Source organism: Moschus berezovskii, chromosome 15 (genome assembly GCF_049115385.1).
Source record: "Moschus berezovskii isolate FMDL1 chromosome 15, NW_MosBer_1.0, whole genome shotgun sequence".
Taxonomy (NCBI): Eukaryota; Metazoa; Chordata; class Mammalia; order Artiodactyla; family Moschidae; genus Moschus; species Moschus berezovskii.
Window position 1 is genome coordinate 22,699,847 of NC_142474.1, and position 13,487 is coordinate 22,713,333.

General features: G+C 43.6%; 1 protein-coding gene across 1 annotated transcript in view; it reads right to left on the bottom strand.

The window, feature by feature from the left end:
- Positions 1–11,648: 11,648 nt before the first annotated feature.
- Positions 11,649–13,487, bottom strand: part of HCK (HCK proto-oncogene, Src family tyrosine kinase) — a 48,313-nt gene continuing 46,474 nt past the window's right edge. The window contains exon 13 of the mRNA XM_055435324.2: positions 11,649–12,147. Coding sequence (XP_055291299.1) covers positions 11,945–12,147 — 203 coding nt within the window. The 3' untranslated portion in view covers positions 11,649–11,944. The remainder of the gene's footprint in view (positions 12,148–13,487) is intronic.

The following is a 13,487-nucleotide window of genomic DNA, read 5'->3' on the forward strand; positions in this document are numbered from 1 at the left end:
GACAATTAAAACACAGACCTATTAACTCTTGTGACTCATACAACCATCCTGAAGAGGAGCACAACAGGTAAATCCCCAAGGGAGAAGAAATTTGAGTGAGCAGGAGGAGCATTTTCCTGGAGTTTCATAGCTAGTAAATCACAGGTTCTAAATTTGCAACCAGTTCTGGAGCTTGAATCCTGGGTGTTTCCTATCATTCCAGAGAATTGAATGATAAGGAATGAAGCTCCATGAATGGTATATTATTCCTTGGTTATTTCCATTTTCCCCTTCATATCTTCTGTTTTTCCCAAAAGGCTTTAATGACCCAATCTCCTTTAGTAACATACATACATCAGAATCTTTGGGCAAGACTGCCTGGGTTTAGATTCCATTTCCATCACCCACTGGCTCTATGGTAGGGGCAAATTTCTTTTTTCCCTTAACAACTTTTTTTAAATTGTGGTAAAATACACATTGTTTCCCTTCAAGCTGGGCTTCAACAGTATGTGAACGAAGAACTTACAGATATACAAGCTGGATTGAGAAAAGGCAGAGAAACCAGAAATCAAATTGCCAACATTAGTTGGATCATAGAAAAACACAGGAATTCCAAAAAATAAAAAACCAAACCCATCTACTTCTGCTTCATTGACTACATGAAAGCATTTGACTGTATGGATCACAACAAACTGTGGAAATTTCTTAAAGAGATGGGAATACCAGATCATCTTACCTGTCTCCTGAGAAACCTGTATGTAGGAAAGAAGCAACAGTTAGAACCGGACATGGAAAAATGGACTGTTTCAAAATTGGGAAGGGAGTATGTTAAGGCTGTATATTGTCACCTTGCTTATTCAACTTATGTGCAGAGTACATCATGCAAAAGGCCCACTGGCTGAGTCACAGGCTGGAGTCAAGATTGCTGGAAGAAATATCAACAACCTCAGATATGCAGATACGACTCTAATGGCAGAAAGTAAAGAGGAACTACAGTCCATTCTAAGGGAGATCAGTCCTGTGTGTTCATTGGAAGGACTGATGCTAAAGCTGAAACTGCAATACTTTGGTCACCTCATGCGACGAGTTGACTCACTGGAAAAGACTCTGATGCTGGGAAAGGTTGGGGGCGGGAGGAGACAGGGACGACCGAGAATGAGATGGCTGGATGGCATCACCGACTCTGTGGACATGAGTTTGAGTGAACTCCGGGAGTTGGTGATGGACAGGGAGGCCTGGCATGCTGTGGTTCATGGGGTCGCGGAGAGTCGGACACGACTGAGCGACTGAACTGAACTGAAAAAGGAACTAAAGAGCCTCTTGATGAGGGTGAAAGAGGAGAGTGAAAAAGCTAGCTTAAAACTCAACATTTAGAAAACTAAGATCATGGCATCCAGTCTCATCACTTCATGGCAAATAGATGTGGAAAAAGTGGAAACTGACAGATTTTATTTTCTTGGGCTCCAGAATCATTGCAGGCAGTAACTGTAGCCATGAAATTAAAAGATGCTTGCTCCTTGGAAGAAAAGCTGTGACAAACCTAGACAGCATATTAAAAAGCAGAGATATCACTTTGCCAACAAAAGTTCCAATAGTCAAAGCTATGGTTTCTCCAGTAGTCACACATGAATGTGTGAGTTGGACCATAAAGAAGGCTGAGCACCAAAAAACTGATGCTTTCAAATTGTAGTGCTAGAGAAGACTCTTGAGAGTCCCTCGGACAGCACGGAAATCAAACCCGTCAATCTATTGGTAAAATGAGTTACAAGATCAATCCAGAGTCAAAGTGGGAGAGAACCACACAAAGGCATGAATTCAAGGAGGCATGATTCATTGGCGGTCATTTTGTCACAATCCGTGACGCCATCATTGCCTAGGCCACCTTCCCCTCTCTCACCTGGGCATCTGGAATGGCCTCCTACCTGGTTTTCCTACAGCCTTTCTTGTCACCTCTCGTCTCTCTTCTCCATTTAACCATCAAAGTCATCTTTTAAAAAACAAGAATCAACTGTGTTTCTCCCCTGTTTAAAACTTTATCCAGTTAAAATCTCAAGCCCTCACCATGACCTGCAAGGGCCTGCATAATTGGGCTTTGACTCCCACGCTGTCCCCTTCATGCACAAGTCTCCAGCCACACAGACCTCCCAGGAAACTTGCCAAGTTCATGTCTACCTCAGGGCCTTTGTACTTGCAGGCCTTTTTCTCTGGAATACTCTTCACATTTTGTGTCATTAACTGCTTCTCATGACAGCTCAACTGTCACCTCAGAGAGTTGTTACCTGCCACATACACACACACACACACACACACACACAGAGGGTTGGTTTGGCAGTGGGGAGAGATACTTTGGTTATTTCTTATTGTCTTTCTTCCAATAAGAAAGCCTTTACTGCGTCTGTGGTGTACTCAACTGTGTCTGTATTAAGTATGTGCCAAATACATGTTGGTTGAATGCTTGCATTATGATTTCCTCTCAGGCCTCAGTCTATCAGTTGGGAACAGCTGTGGCTGTAAGGAAGCCCCCCCCCACCCCAAACAACAGTGGCTTAACAAAATAGATGTGTACTTTTCTGTTTTAGTTTGGTTTCCAGAAGCTGACTCTGACACAAGGATTCAACCAAGAGTAACTTTTAAAGATTTATTTATTTTAATTGGAGGCTAGTTACTTTACAGTGTTGTGGTGGTTTTTGCCATACATTGACATGAATCAGCCACGGGTGTACATGTGTCCCCCTGTCCCTAACCCTCCTCCCACCTCCCTCCCCATCCCATCCCTCTGGGTTGTCCCAATGCACCAGCTTTGAGTGCCCTGTTTCATGCATAGAATTTGCACTGGTCATCTATTTCACATATGGTAATAGACATGTTTCAATGCTATTCTCTCAAATCATCCCATCCTCACCTTCTCCCACAGATTCCAGAAGTCTCTTCTTTATATCTGTGTCTCTTTTGTTGTCTAAGCAAGAGTAGTTAATTTTTTTTAATTTATTTATTTTAATTGGAGGATAATTACTTTACAATATTGTAGTGGTTTTGCCATACATTGACGTGAATCAGCCATGGGTGTACATGTGCTCCCCATCCTGAACCCCTCTCCCACCTCCCTCCACATCTCATCCCTCTGGGTCATCCCAATGCACCAGCCCTGAGCACCCTGTCTCATGCATCGAACCTGGACTGGCGATCTGTTTCACATATGATAATATACATGTTTCAGTGCTATTCTCTCAAATCATCCCACCCTTGCCTTCTCCCACAGAGTCCAAAAGACTGTTCTATACATCTGTGTCTCTTTTGCTGTCTCGCATATAGGGTTATCGTTACCATCTTTCTAAATTCCATATATATGTGTTAGTATACTGTATTGGTGTTTTTCTTTCTGGCTTACTTCACTCTGTATAATTGGCTCCAATTTCATCCACCTCATTAAAACTGATTCAAATGCATTCTTTTTAATGGCTGAGTAATACTCCATTGTGTATATGTACCACTGCTTTCTTATCCATTCATCTGCCGATGAACATCTAGGTTGATTCCATGTCCTGGTTATTGTAAACAGTGCTGCGATGAACACTGGGGTACGTGCGTCTCTTTCAATTCTGGTTTCCTCCGTGTGTATGCCCAGCAGTGGGATGGCTGGGTTATATGACAGTTCTATTTCCAGTTTTTTAAGGAATCTCCACACTGTTCTCCATAGTGGCTGTACTAGTTTGCATTCCCACCAGCAGCATAAAAGGGTTGCCTTTTCTCCACACCCTCTCCAGCATTTATTGCTTGTAGACTTTTGGATAGAGCCATTCTGACCAGCATGAGACGGTTCCTCATTGTGGTTTTGATTTGCATTTCTCTGATAATGAGTGATATTGAGCATCTTTTCATGTGTTTGTTAGCCATCTGTATGTCTTCTTTGGAGAAATGTCTGTTTAGTTCTTTGGCCCATTTTTTGATTGAGTCGTTTATTTTTCTGGAATTGAGATGCAGGAATTTAAGCAAGAGTAGTTTAAAGGGAGTAATTTAATAAAATAATTAAAAGAAGGGAAAGGGATACCAGAGGGCAGTCATGTGGAGGAGCCAGCTCCTCTTTGCAAGAGGTGATTGTTAAATTCTCAGGAATTTTGTGAGCCAGTTGTTGAACATGGGCATTATTGAAAATTAATTTAAAATTAAATAAATGGTATTAAAAACAAAAGCATGAATCATTCAAAGGGCTTCCCAGGTGGTGCAGTGGTAAAGAATCCTCCTGCCAATGCAGGAGACATGAGAGATGTGAGTTTGATCTCTGGGTTGGGCAGATCCTCTGGAGTATCTGTCAATCCACTCCAGTAGTCTTGCCTGGAGAATCCAATGGACAGAGGAGCGTGATGGACTACAGTCCATGGAGTCACAAAGAGTCAGACACAACTGAGTGACTGAGTGTGCGCGCGCACACACACACACACACGAAACATTCCAAACTCATCATTTCCTAATAATTTTACTATTCCTTAAGCTCCTGATTTTATTTACATCTGTTTTATGTTTACAACAGAATACTTCTAATTCGTGTGCTACTACGCATCTCTTTCCAACTCTGTGTTCAGTGGCTTTGGATTGTAGCAGAGCCAGTTTATGCATTAACACAGTAGGTACAGTGCCCAAGGCCCACCATACTTTTAGGGGCCATGAAAATGTTTAAAAGAAATAATTTCTTTTAAAATCAGAAGGTAAAAATAAACATTGGGGTTGAAGTGAAAGTTTTCATGTATAATATTAACATTCTGTTTTTAAAAACCAGAGCTTATTTATTTATTTATTGGCCATGCTGCACAGCTTATAGGATCTTAGTTCCCTGACCAGGGATTGGACACGGGCCCCAGCAGTGAGAGCACTGAGTTCTAACCACTGGACCGCCAGGAAATTCCGAGTGTATTCATTTTTATATCAATGCAGCTGTTGACTGAAATTTGTATTTATAAATGAAAGTATTTATATAGATATTTATAAAATATATGTTTTATGGAGGAAGAGTCCTACAAAGACAAGATCGCTTAAAGCCCATGAAAGTGACAATGCAGTTCTGGATGGTAGCCTGAAATTGGCCATGGTGGGAATATTCACACCACAGATATGAGCAAATGCTACAAATCAGGGCTTGAGTTTTTGCTTTGTTAGCAAACATTTTCTGTGAAGGGCTAGATGATAAATATTTAAGGCTTTGCAGACCATGTGACTGTGTTACAACTATTCAACTGGGCCTTGTAGCAGAAAAGCTGCTACAGACAATAGTGAGCTGTGTTCCAATAAAATCTAGTTTGCCAAACCCCAGCTTAGACTTATAGTGATCAAATGTCCATAATGCAGATTAAACTTTAACAGCTATGTGTTTGTAGCTGTTAAACATTGTGGTTAGCACAAAAATGTGACACATCCATGTCTCTGCAAATGGCACATTTCATGGCTTTTATGGCTGAGTAATATTCCATTGTCGGAGAAGGCAATGGCAAGCCACTCCAGTACTATTGCCTAGAAAATCCCATGGATGGAGGAGCCTGGTAGGCTGCAGTCCGTGGGGTCGCTAAGGGTCGGACACAACTGAGCGACTCCACTTTCACTTTTCACTTTCACACATTGGAGAAGGAAATGGCAACCCACTCCAGTGTTCTTGCCTGGAGAATCCCAGGGACGGGGGAGCCTGGTGAGCTTCCGTCTATGGGGTCACACAGAGTTGGACACGACTGAAGTGACTTAGCAGCAGCAGCAGCAGCAGCAATATTCCATTGTATATATGTGCCACATCTTTATCCATGCCTCTGTTGATGGACATTTACATTGCTTCCATGTCCTCTCTATTGTAAATAGTGCTGCTGTGAAGACTGGGGTACATTTATCCTAGAATAACACTTTTCTAACTGCTCGATCCTCTGTGGTGACCTAAATGGGTAGAATATCCAAAAAAAGAGGAAATATGTGTGTATGCATGGCTGATTCACTTTGCTATACAGTAAAAAAATAACACAACATTGTAAAGCAACTGTACTCCAACAAAGAAGAAAAAGAAGTTGCTCGTATCATTGACTAACAAGTGAAGTTCTGACATATGAATGCCTTCTTTATTTCATGTTCATCTGATTCATGAATATACATGACAGTGTCAACCCACATTCATTGGAATGAATACTTGGAACTATACTTAAAGGGCATATGTTGTCAAGCAAGTTACCATCGTGGTTAACAAGCTTAATCTTGTGGGGAAACTCTGGGAAACAATGCAAAACACACACCTCAGAGTTATCCTACCCAGAGGGCGAGGGAACAGGTCATTAGGTTTGGACTGAGCCCACAGGGTGTTAATTCGTTGGTACTTTTGGCCTTCTGGGAACACTGGAAGCTGAGGCTTTTTGCAGTTTTAGAAAAAGAGTTCTCCGGCACCATGATGCAGATAACAACAACTAGAAGTTCAGTCCATTGTAAGGATACCAAAAGTGCATGTCACACCCTCCAAGGTGAAAAGTCTAGGGAAGACTGTCTTAGCTGATATGGTTGCTACTGCTGCTGCTAAGTCGCTTCAGTCGTGTCTGACTCTGTGCGACCCCATAGACGGCAGCCCACCAGCTGATATGGTGGCTGTGCCTAAAATATCTTCAGGAATTCAGGCTTCACCCAGCTTTGTCATCACTAGAATTAATTCATTTTCATCAGAGTCCATGGTGGCAGCTAGAGCTCCAGCCTTCACATGTACATTCTAGGCAGAAAGAGGAAGATATAAAAAATAAGAGGTGAAGAGCCCATGTTAGTTGTCTTTTAAGAAAGGATTTTGGAAGATGCTATACCACACTTCCACTTACAACCCATTGATCATAACTTAATCACACTACCATACTTGGTTGCAAGAGTAGGAAATGTAATCTTCATTCCAGGGAATTGTGTCCCTGATAAAATGCTATTTCTCTAGCAGTAGTGGGAACATGGATAAGATATGGGGACAACCAGCAGTCATTGCCAACCTCAGAAAGGGAAAGCATGCAAACAGTATGAAAACTGATAGAGCCTTATAGTAGAACCTACTGTGATGAGGACGGATCTATGACAAAATTGAGGGCCCTGGTAGGGGAATAAGGAGAGGCAGTTTTACAAATCACAAGGGGAAACAAGTGCTTTTTCTATATTTAAGCCCAAAGCTACAACTAGAGAAAATATAAACAAGTTAATAACGTCTTAGAAAGAGCATCTTACCTATGCCTTCTTTGACATCTTCCAGGGAGAAGTGCATGCAGTTTTCCCATAAAATTGGTGTCCCAAAATCTATCCCCATATTTATTTAATTAATAGGATTTCATTTTAGAGCAATTTTATGTTTACAGAAAACTGAGTATAGAGTTTGTGTAAACTCCCTCATCCAGTCCTCACCCCCCATTTCACCCCTGTTATTAACATGTTGCCTCAGTGGGGTACATATGTTACCCTTGATGACCCAATAGTGATACATTATTAAAGTCAATAGTTTACATGAGGTTTCACTCTTTGTGTTGTACTTTCTGTGAGTTTTGAAGTGTTTATCAGTTCAGTTCAGTCTCTCAGTTATGTCCGACTCCTTGCGACCCCATGAACCGCAGCAGGCCAGGCCTCCCTGTCCATCACCAACTCCCAGAGTTTACCCAAACTCATGTCCATTGAGTCGGTGATACCATCCAACCATCTCATCCTCTGCCATCCCCTTCTCCTCCTGCCCTCAATCTTTCTCAGCATCATGGTCTTTTGAAATGAGTCCGCTCTTCACATCAGGTGGCCAAAGTATTGGAGTTTCAGCTTCAACATCAGTCTTTCCAATGAACACCCTGGACTGATCTCCTTTAGGATGGACTGGTTGGATCTCCTTGCAGTTCAAGGGACTCTCAAGAGTCTTCTCCAACACCACAGTTCAAAAGCATCAATTCTTTGGCACTCAGCTTTCTTTATAGTCCAACTCTCACATCCATACATGACTACTGAAAAAACCATAGCCTTGACTAGACAGACCTTAGTTGATAAAGTAATGTCTCTGCTTTTTAACATGCTCTCTAGGCCAGAACTTTCCTTCCAAAGAGTAAGTGTCTTTTAATTTCATGGCTGCAATCACCATCTGCAGTAATTTTGGAGTCCCCCCCAAATATAGTCAGCCACTGTTTCCACTGTTTCCCCATCTGTTTGCCATGAAGTGATGGGACTGGATGCCATGATCTTAGTTTTCTGAATGTTGAGCTTTAAGCCAAACTTTTCACTCTCCTCTTTCACTTTCATCAAGAGTTTATAGTGATACGTATTCACCGTTAACAGTATCATACGGAACAGTTTCTTTCACTGCCCTAAATTCCACTATGCTCCACCTCTTCATCCCTCCCTCGTTCCCCACCAAACCCCTAACCTCTTTACTGTCTCTATAGTTTTACCATTTCTACAATGTCACATAGTTGGAATACAGTATGTAGCCTTTTTAGATCAACTTCTTTAATTTAGCAGTATGCATTTAAGTTTCTACCATGTCTTGATAGCTCATTTCTTTTTATCACTGAACAATATTCTATTATATGGATGGAAGGATGGAACCTGTCGAAGGATATCTTGGTGGCTGCCAAGTTTTGGCAATTATAAATAAAGCTGCTACAGACCTCTGTGCAGATTTTTGTTTGGACCTAAGTTTGCAATTCATTTGGGTAGATACCAAGGAGTGCAGCTGCTGGCTTGTATGGTAAGACTATGCTTGTCTTGTACGAAACAGACAAATGTCATCTAAAGTGGCTGTACTATTTGCATTCCCACCAGCATTGAGTCAGAGTTCCTGTGCTCCACAGCCTTGCCAGCACTTGGTGGTGTCAGTATTCTGGATTTTAACCATTTTGATAGGAGTGTACTGGTATTGCATTCAGTTATTTTCATTTGCATTTCTCTAATGATATATGATGTTGCGCATCTTTCATATGCTTATTTTCCATCTGCTTATCTTCTTCTTGAGGTGCCTGTTTAGGTCTTTTGCCCACTTTTTAAATGGGGTTGTTTGTTTCCTTATTGTTAAATTTTTTAAAGAATTCTTTGTATATTTTGGCTATCAGTCCTTTATCAGATATGTGCTTTGCAAATCGGAGAAGGCAATGGCAAGCCACTCCAGTACTCTTGCCTAGAAAATCCCATGGATGGAGGAGCCTGGTAGGCTGCAGTCCGTGCGGTCGCTAAGGGTCGGACACGACTGAGCGACTTCACTTTCACTTTTCACTTTCACACATTGGAGAAGGAAATGGCAACCCACTCCAGTGTTCTTGCCTGGAGAATCCCAGGGACGGGGGAGCCTGGTGGGCTTCCGTCTATGGGGTCACACAGAGTCGGACACGACTGAAGTGACTTAGCAGCAGCAGCAGCAGCTTTGCAAATATCTTCTCCCAGACTGGAGCTTTTCGTTTTCTTTAAATGTTTTAGAGCAGAGTTTTAATTTTAATAAATTCCAATTTATCGGTTTTTTTCTTTCATGGAGAATACTTTTGGTGCTATGCCTATCCCTATGTTTTCATCAGTATTTCCTGTGACCAAAGGGGTAAATCAGAGTGTGGGCTAGTGGGGTTCAGAGGGCAGTGTAAACGGAAAGATTAGGTGGGCAGGAATTGATCCCTTGATCTTGTCCATTTAGATTTTGCCTTTTGAGATCATGTCTCAGTCATATATTTCTATAATAAGGCCACATAATAAAACAACCCCAGAACTCAAAGGCTTATAATAATAAGCATTTCCTTCTCTCTTACATGTCCACAGGACAGCTGGGTTTCAGTTGATCAAGGCTGTTCTCAGCTGGGTTTAAATCCAAGCTGCAGGTTGGGTCCAGATCTTTTCCACATGTCGCTCATCTTCATTGGACTTTGTTTCAGGTCAAAAGGCTGGAGGGCAAGCCTAGCCACACAAGCACATTTTTAGCCTTTTCTTAGTCATATCTGCTAACATCCCATTGGCTAAAACAAGTCCATGGCCAAACTCAACATCAGTGGGGCAGGGAGGGACATAAACTCCTCTTACGGATTACCAATCATAATATGCCACCAATCATATTTGCAAATTCCTATCACAGGACACTGGGCTATCCTTTCAGAGACCCAAAGACACATTCCCAAACCAGGAAGCAAGAGAGAAATTCAGTTATAAACTATGTAAGTTAAAACATTTTATTTTCCACTGTTCTTACACCCAGTGCCTAAGGTTAGACTCTGTGCTACTCAGGGGTACAGAATCAAGTTGGTATAGGGTTCCATGGGACTCTGGTGGGTGCATCACAAAAGGATATAGATCCTTCAGGAGATACAAGAATACAGAAGGGTGTCACTTGCTCCCCATCCCATGGTCTGACTCTTCCTATCACTCCCTCTACAACAAGGCTAACCACTGGGGACTTTCAACCAAGACAACATGCAGGAAGGCCCCACTGCCTCCTTGTCTCCTCTGCCTCCTTCTTACCTCTCCCCCCACCCCTCCCCTCCTCTGAGAGCTTCCCACTCAGGGTAGCAGATACTTCTCATCAGCCACATTTCCACTGTAGGACTGTAGGATTCCATCACAACCGTGATGGCTGCTGGACCATGGGAAATTCAGGGGTTATAGGCAGCCCCCAGCCCTGGGGGCGATCTAGACCAACCAACTTGCATAAAAACATGGTTTGGCAGGAAAGTCATTGTCCCAGATCATGAAAAGTCATTCCTGTCATCCTGGCACATGCAACTCCTTGGAGACAAAAACCCATCCAGTGTGACAGGTGAAAAATAGTCTGTCCCCCTCCAAAAAAAAAAACAACATGTCCACCTCCTAATTCCTGGAACTTGTGAAGATGTTATCTGGTATGGCAAAAGGGACTTTACAAATGTGATTAGGGAACTGAAGATGGGAAAATTAGTCTGCATTATCCAGGTGAAAGTAAAAGTTGCTCAGTCGTGTCTGACTCTTTGCAACTCCAGGGACTATACAGTCCATGGAATTCTCCAGGCCAGGATACTGGAATGGGTAGCCATTCCCTTCTCCGGGGATTGAACCCAGATCTCCCGAATTGCAGGCGGATTCTTTACCAGCTGAGCCACCAGGGAAGCCCAAGAATACTGGAGTGGGTAGCCTATCCCTTCTCCAGCAGATCTTCCCAACCCAGGAATCGAACTGGGTCTTCTTCATTGCAGGCAGACTTTTTACCAACTGAGCTATCAGCTAAGCTTATCCAGGTGAGTCTAGTGTAATTACAGGGGTTCTGACAAGTAACCGAGGGAGGCCTCAGAGTCAGAGTCAGAGAATGAGATGTGATGATAGAAACAGAATTTGGAGTGATGAGCAGAAGGGAACCAGGAACGTGGGCAGCTTCCAGAAGCTGGAAAAGGCAAGGGAATGATTCACCCCTGGAGCCTCCAGAAAGCACGCAGCCCTGCCATCCCATCTCAGACTCTGACCTCTGGAACTGTAAGATAATAGGTTTGTTTTGTTTCAAGCCACCAAGTTTGTGCTAATTTGTTACAGAAGCCAAAGGAAACTAATACAGCCATCAGGTATTCAGGGGGAGTTAGAAAACAGGGAGCATTGAACCCTACTTCTCTTTGCCAGTCCTTCCCCCTTTGACTTGTCATCCACCAAAAGACAAATGTTCCAAAACCGGCAAGACAAGAAAAGCTAACCTGTTAGTAAAACCTTTAGCTGTCAGATCTTTTATTTAAATATTTATTTCATCATTTTTAAAGTTTTCTATCCAAACCGCAGCGGAAACTAGAATCCAGCTGTCCCAGGCAACTGAAATGTCAACTGGAGGTGTCCTGAGAATCGCAGATTGTGGATCGCCAGAGTCAAAAAGAGAGTGTCCAGTCCGACCCACCCACTTGGCAGATGAGGAATTGTGGCTGGAGGGAGGGTGCGTGTCTGAGAATGGGAAGGGTGAGCCAGGTGCAGGGAGCCACCATGCAGGCGTGGCCTCAGTGCCTGGCCCCGCCTGGCCGCCCCCCCATCACGGCTGCTGTTGGTACTGGCTCTCTGTGGCCGTGTAGAAGTCATCCAGCACGCTCTGGATGTATTCAAAGGTGGGCCGTTCCTCAGGCCGGTTCTTCCAGCAGCGAATCATGATGTTGTAGAGCTCTTCCGGGCAGTTGTCTGGTCGAGGCATCCGGTAGCCACGCTCCAGTGCACGGATCACCTCGGGGTTTGACATCCCTGAGAAGGAGCCACGGAATTAAAAAGGGAGGGATTGGGGTCAGCCTGGCAGATAGTCACTGCCTCCCCACAACCATCCCTCCCCACCTCCTCATGGGAGCCGAGCTCCTCCCACGATGCAAGCCAGGCATCCCTTCCCCCACTTCCCCTGCAGTGAGGGCAGGGGCCAGGTGCCCAGTTTTGGCCACACCCTTCCTCCTTTCTTTGGACACTGTGACACAAGGTGGTCTGTGGAGCTGCAGCAGCCATCTGACCACATGGGGAAGACAATCACAGAGGAACCAACCCAGAGACCTGAGAGTCATCCAGCAGCTGAACTGACCTGTCTCCACTGTCAGACTCCTTAGTCTGGGTTTAACAATTTACCTATTGTTTCCACGACTCAGTCTGTTAATTTGTTACTTGTGCCTACAGGGTTCCATAACCCCCTGACTGGTTTTTATTGGTGAAGCCTGGAGAAGGCAATGGCAAGCCACTCCAGTACGCTTGCCTAGAAAATCCCGTGGATGGAGGAGCCTGGTAGGCTGCAGTCTGTGGGGTCGCTAAGGGTCGGACACGACTGAGCGACTTCACTTTCACTTTTCACTTTCACACATTGGAGAAGGAAATGGCAACCCACTCCAGTGTCCCTGGAGAATCCCAGGGACGGGGGAGCCTGGTGGGCTGCCGTCTATGGGGTCACACAGAGTCAGACGCGACTGAAGTGACTTAGCAGCAGCAGCAGCAAGATAAAACAAGTCAGGTAGCCGACTCAGTGTCACCCTATGAATGGGAACATTTCTTTGTTCAATTAAAGTTTATGTTAGTTATCCTCAAGAACAACTATTTAAACATCTATGATCCCCAATTTTATATTACTAGTCTTTCTTAAAAAAATTACTTGGTCATGCTGTATGGCATGTGGGACCTTAGTTCTCTAGCCAGGGCTTGAATCCTTGTCCCCCGTATTGGAAGTGGTATTCTTAATCACTGGACCACCAGGGAAGTCCTATAACTCCAATCTTGAACTCCAAACGTATTCATATATTCAAGGGCTTCCTTGAACATCTTGGATAAGCCACCTCAAATTTAACAGGGCTAAAACAGAACTGTTAAATTTTTATCCCTAGACCATCAGGCATCCAGTTGCTCAGTCAAAACCAGGAGACTCATCCTGCATTCTTCTCTCTCCCTCACTTTCCACATCAACAAGTCACAGCCTTTCTTCTTTTAAAACATAGCACCAGCTCATCAACTTATCAGTTACCACCATCACCACTGTCTGTGCCACAGCTGCAGCTGCCACCATCTCCCCAGCCCTGATCCACTCTCTGCACTAAACCAAAGCATCACTTGCATGT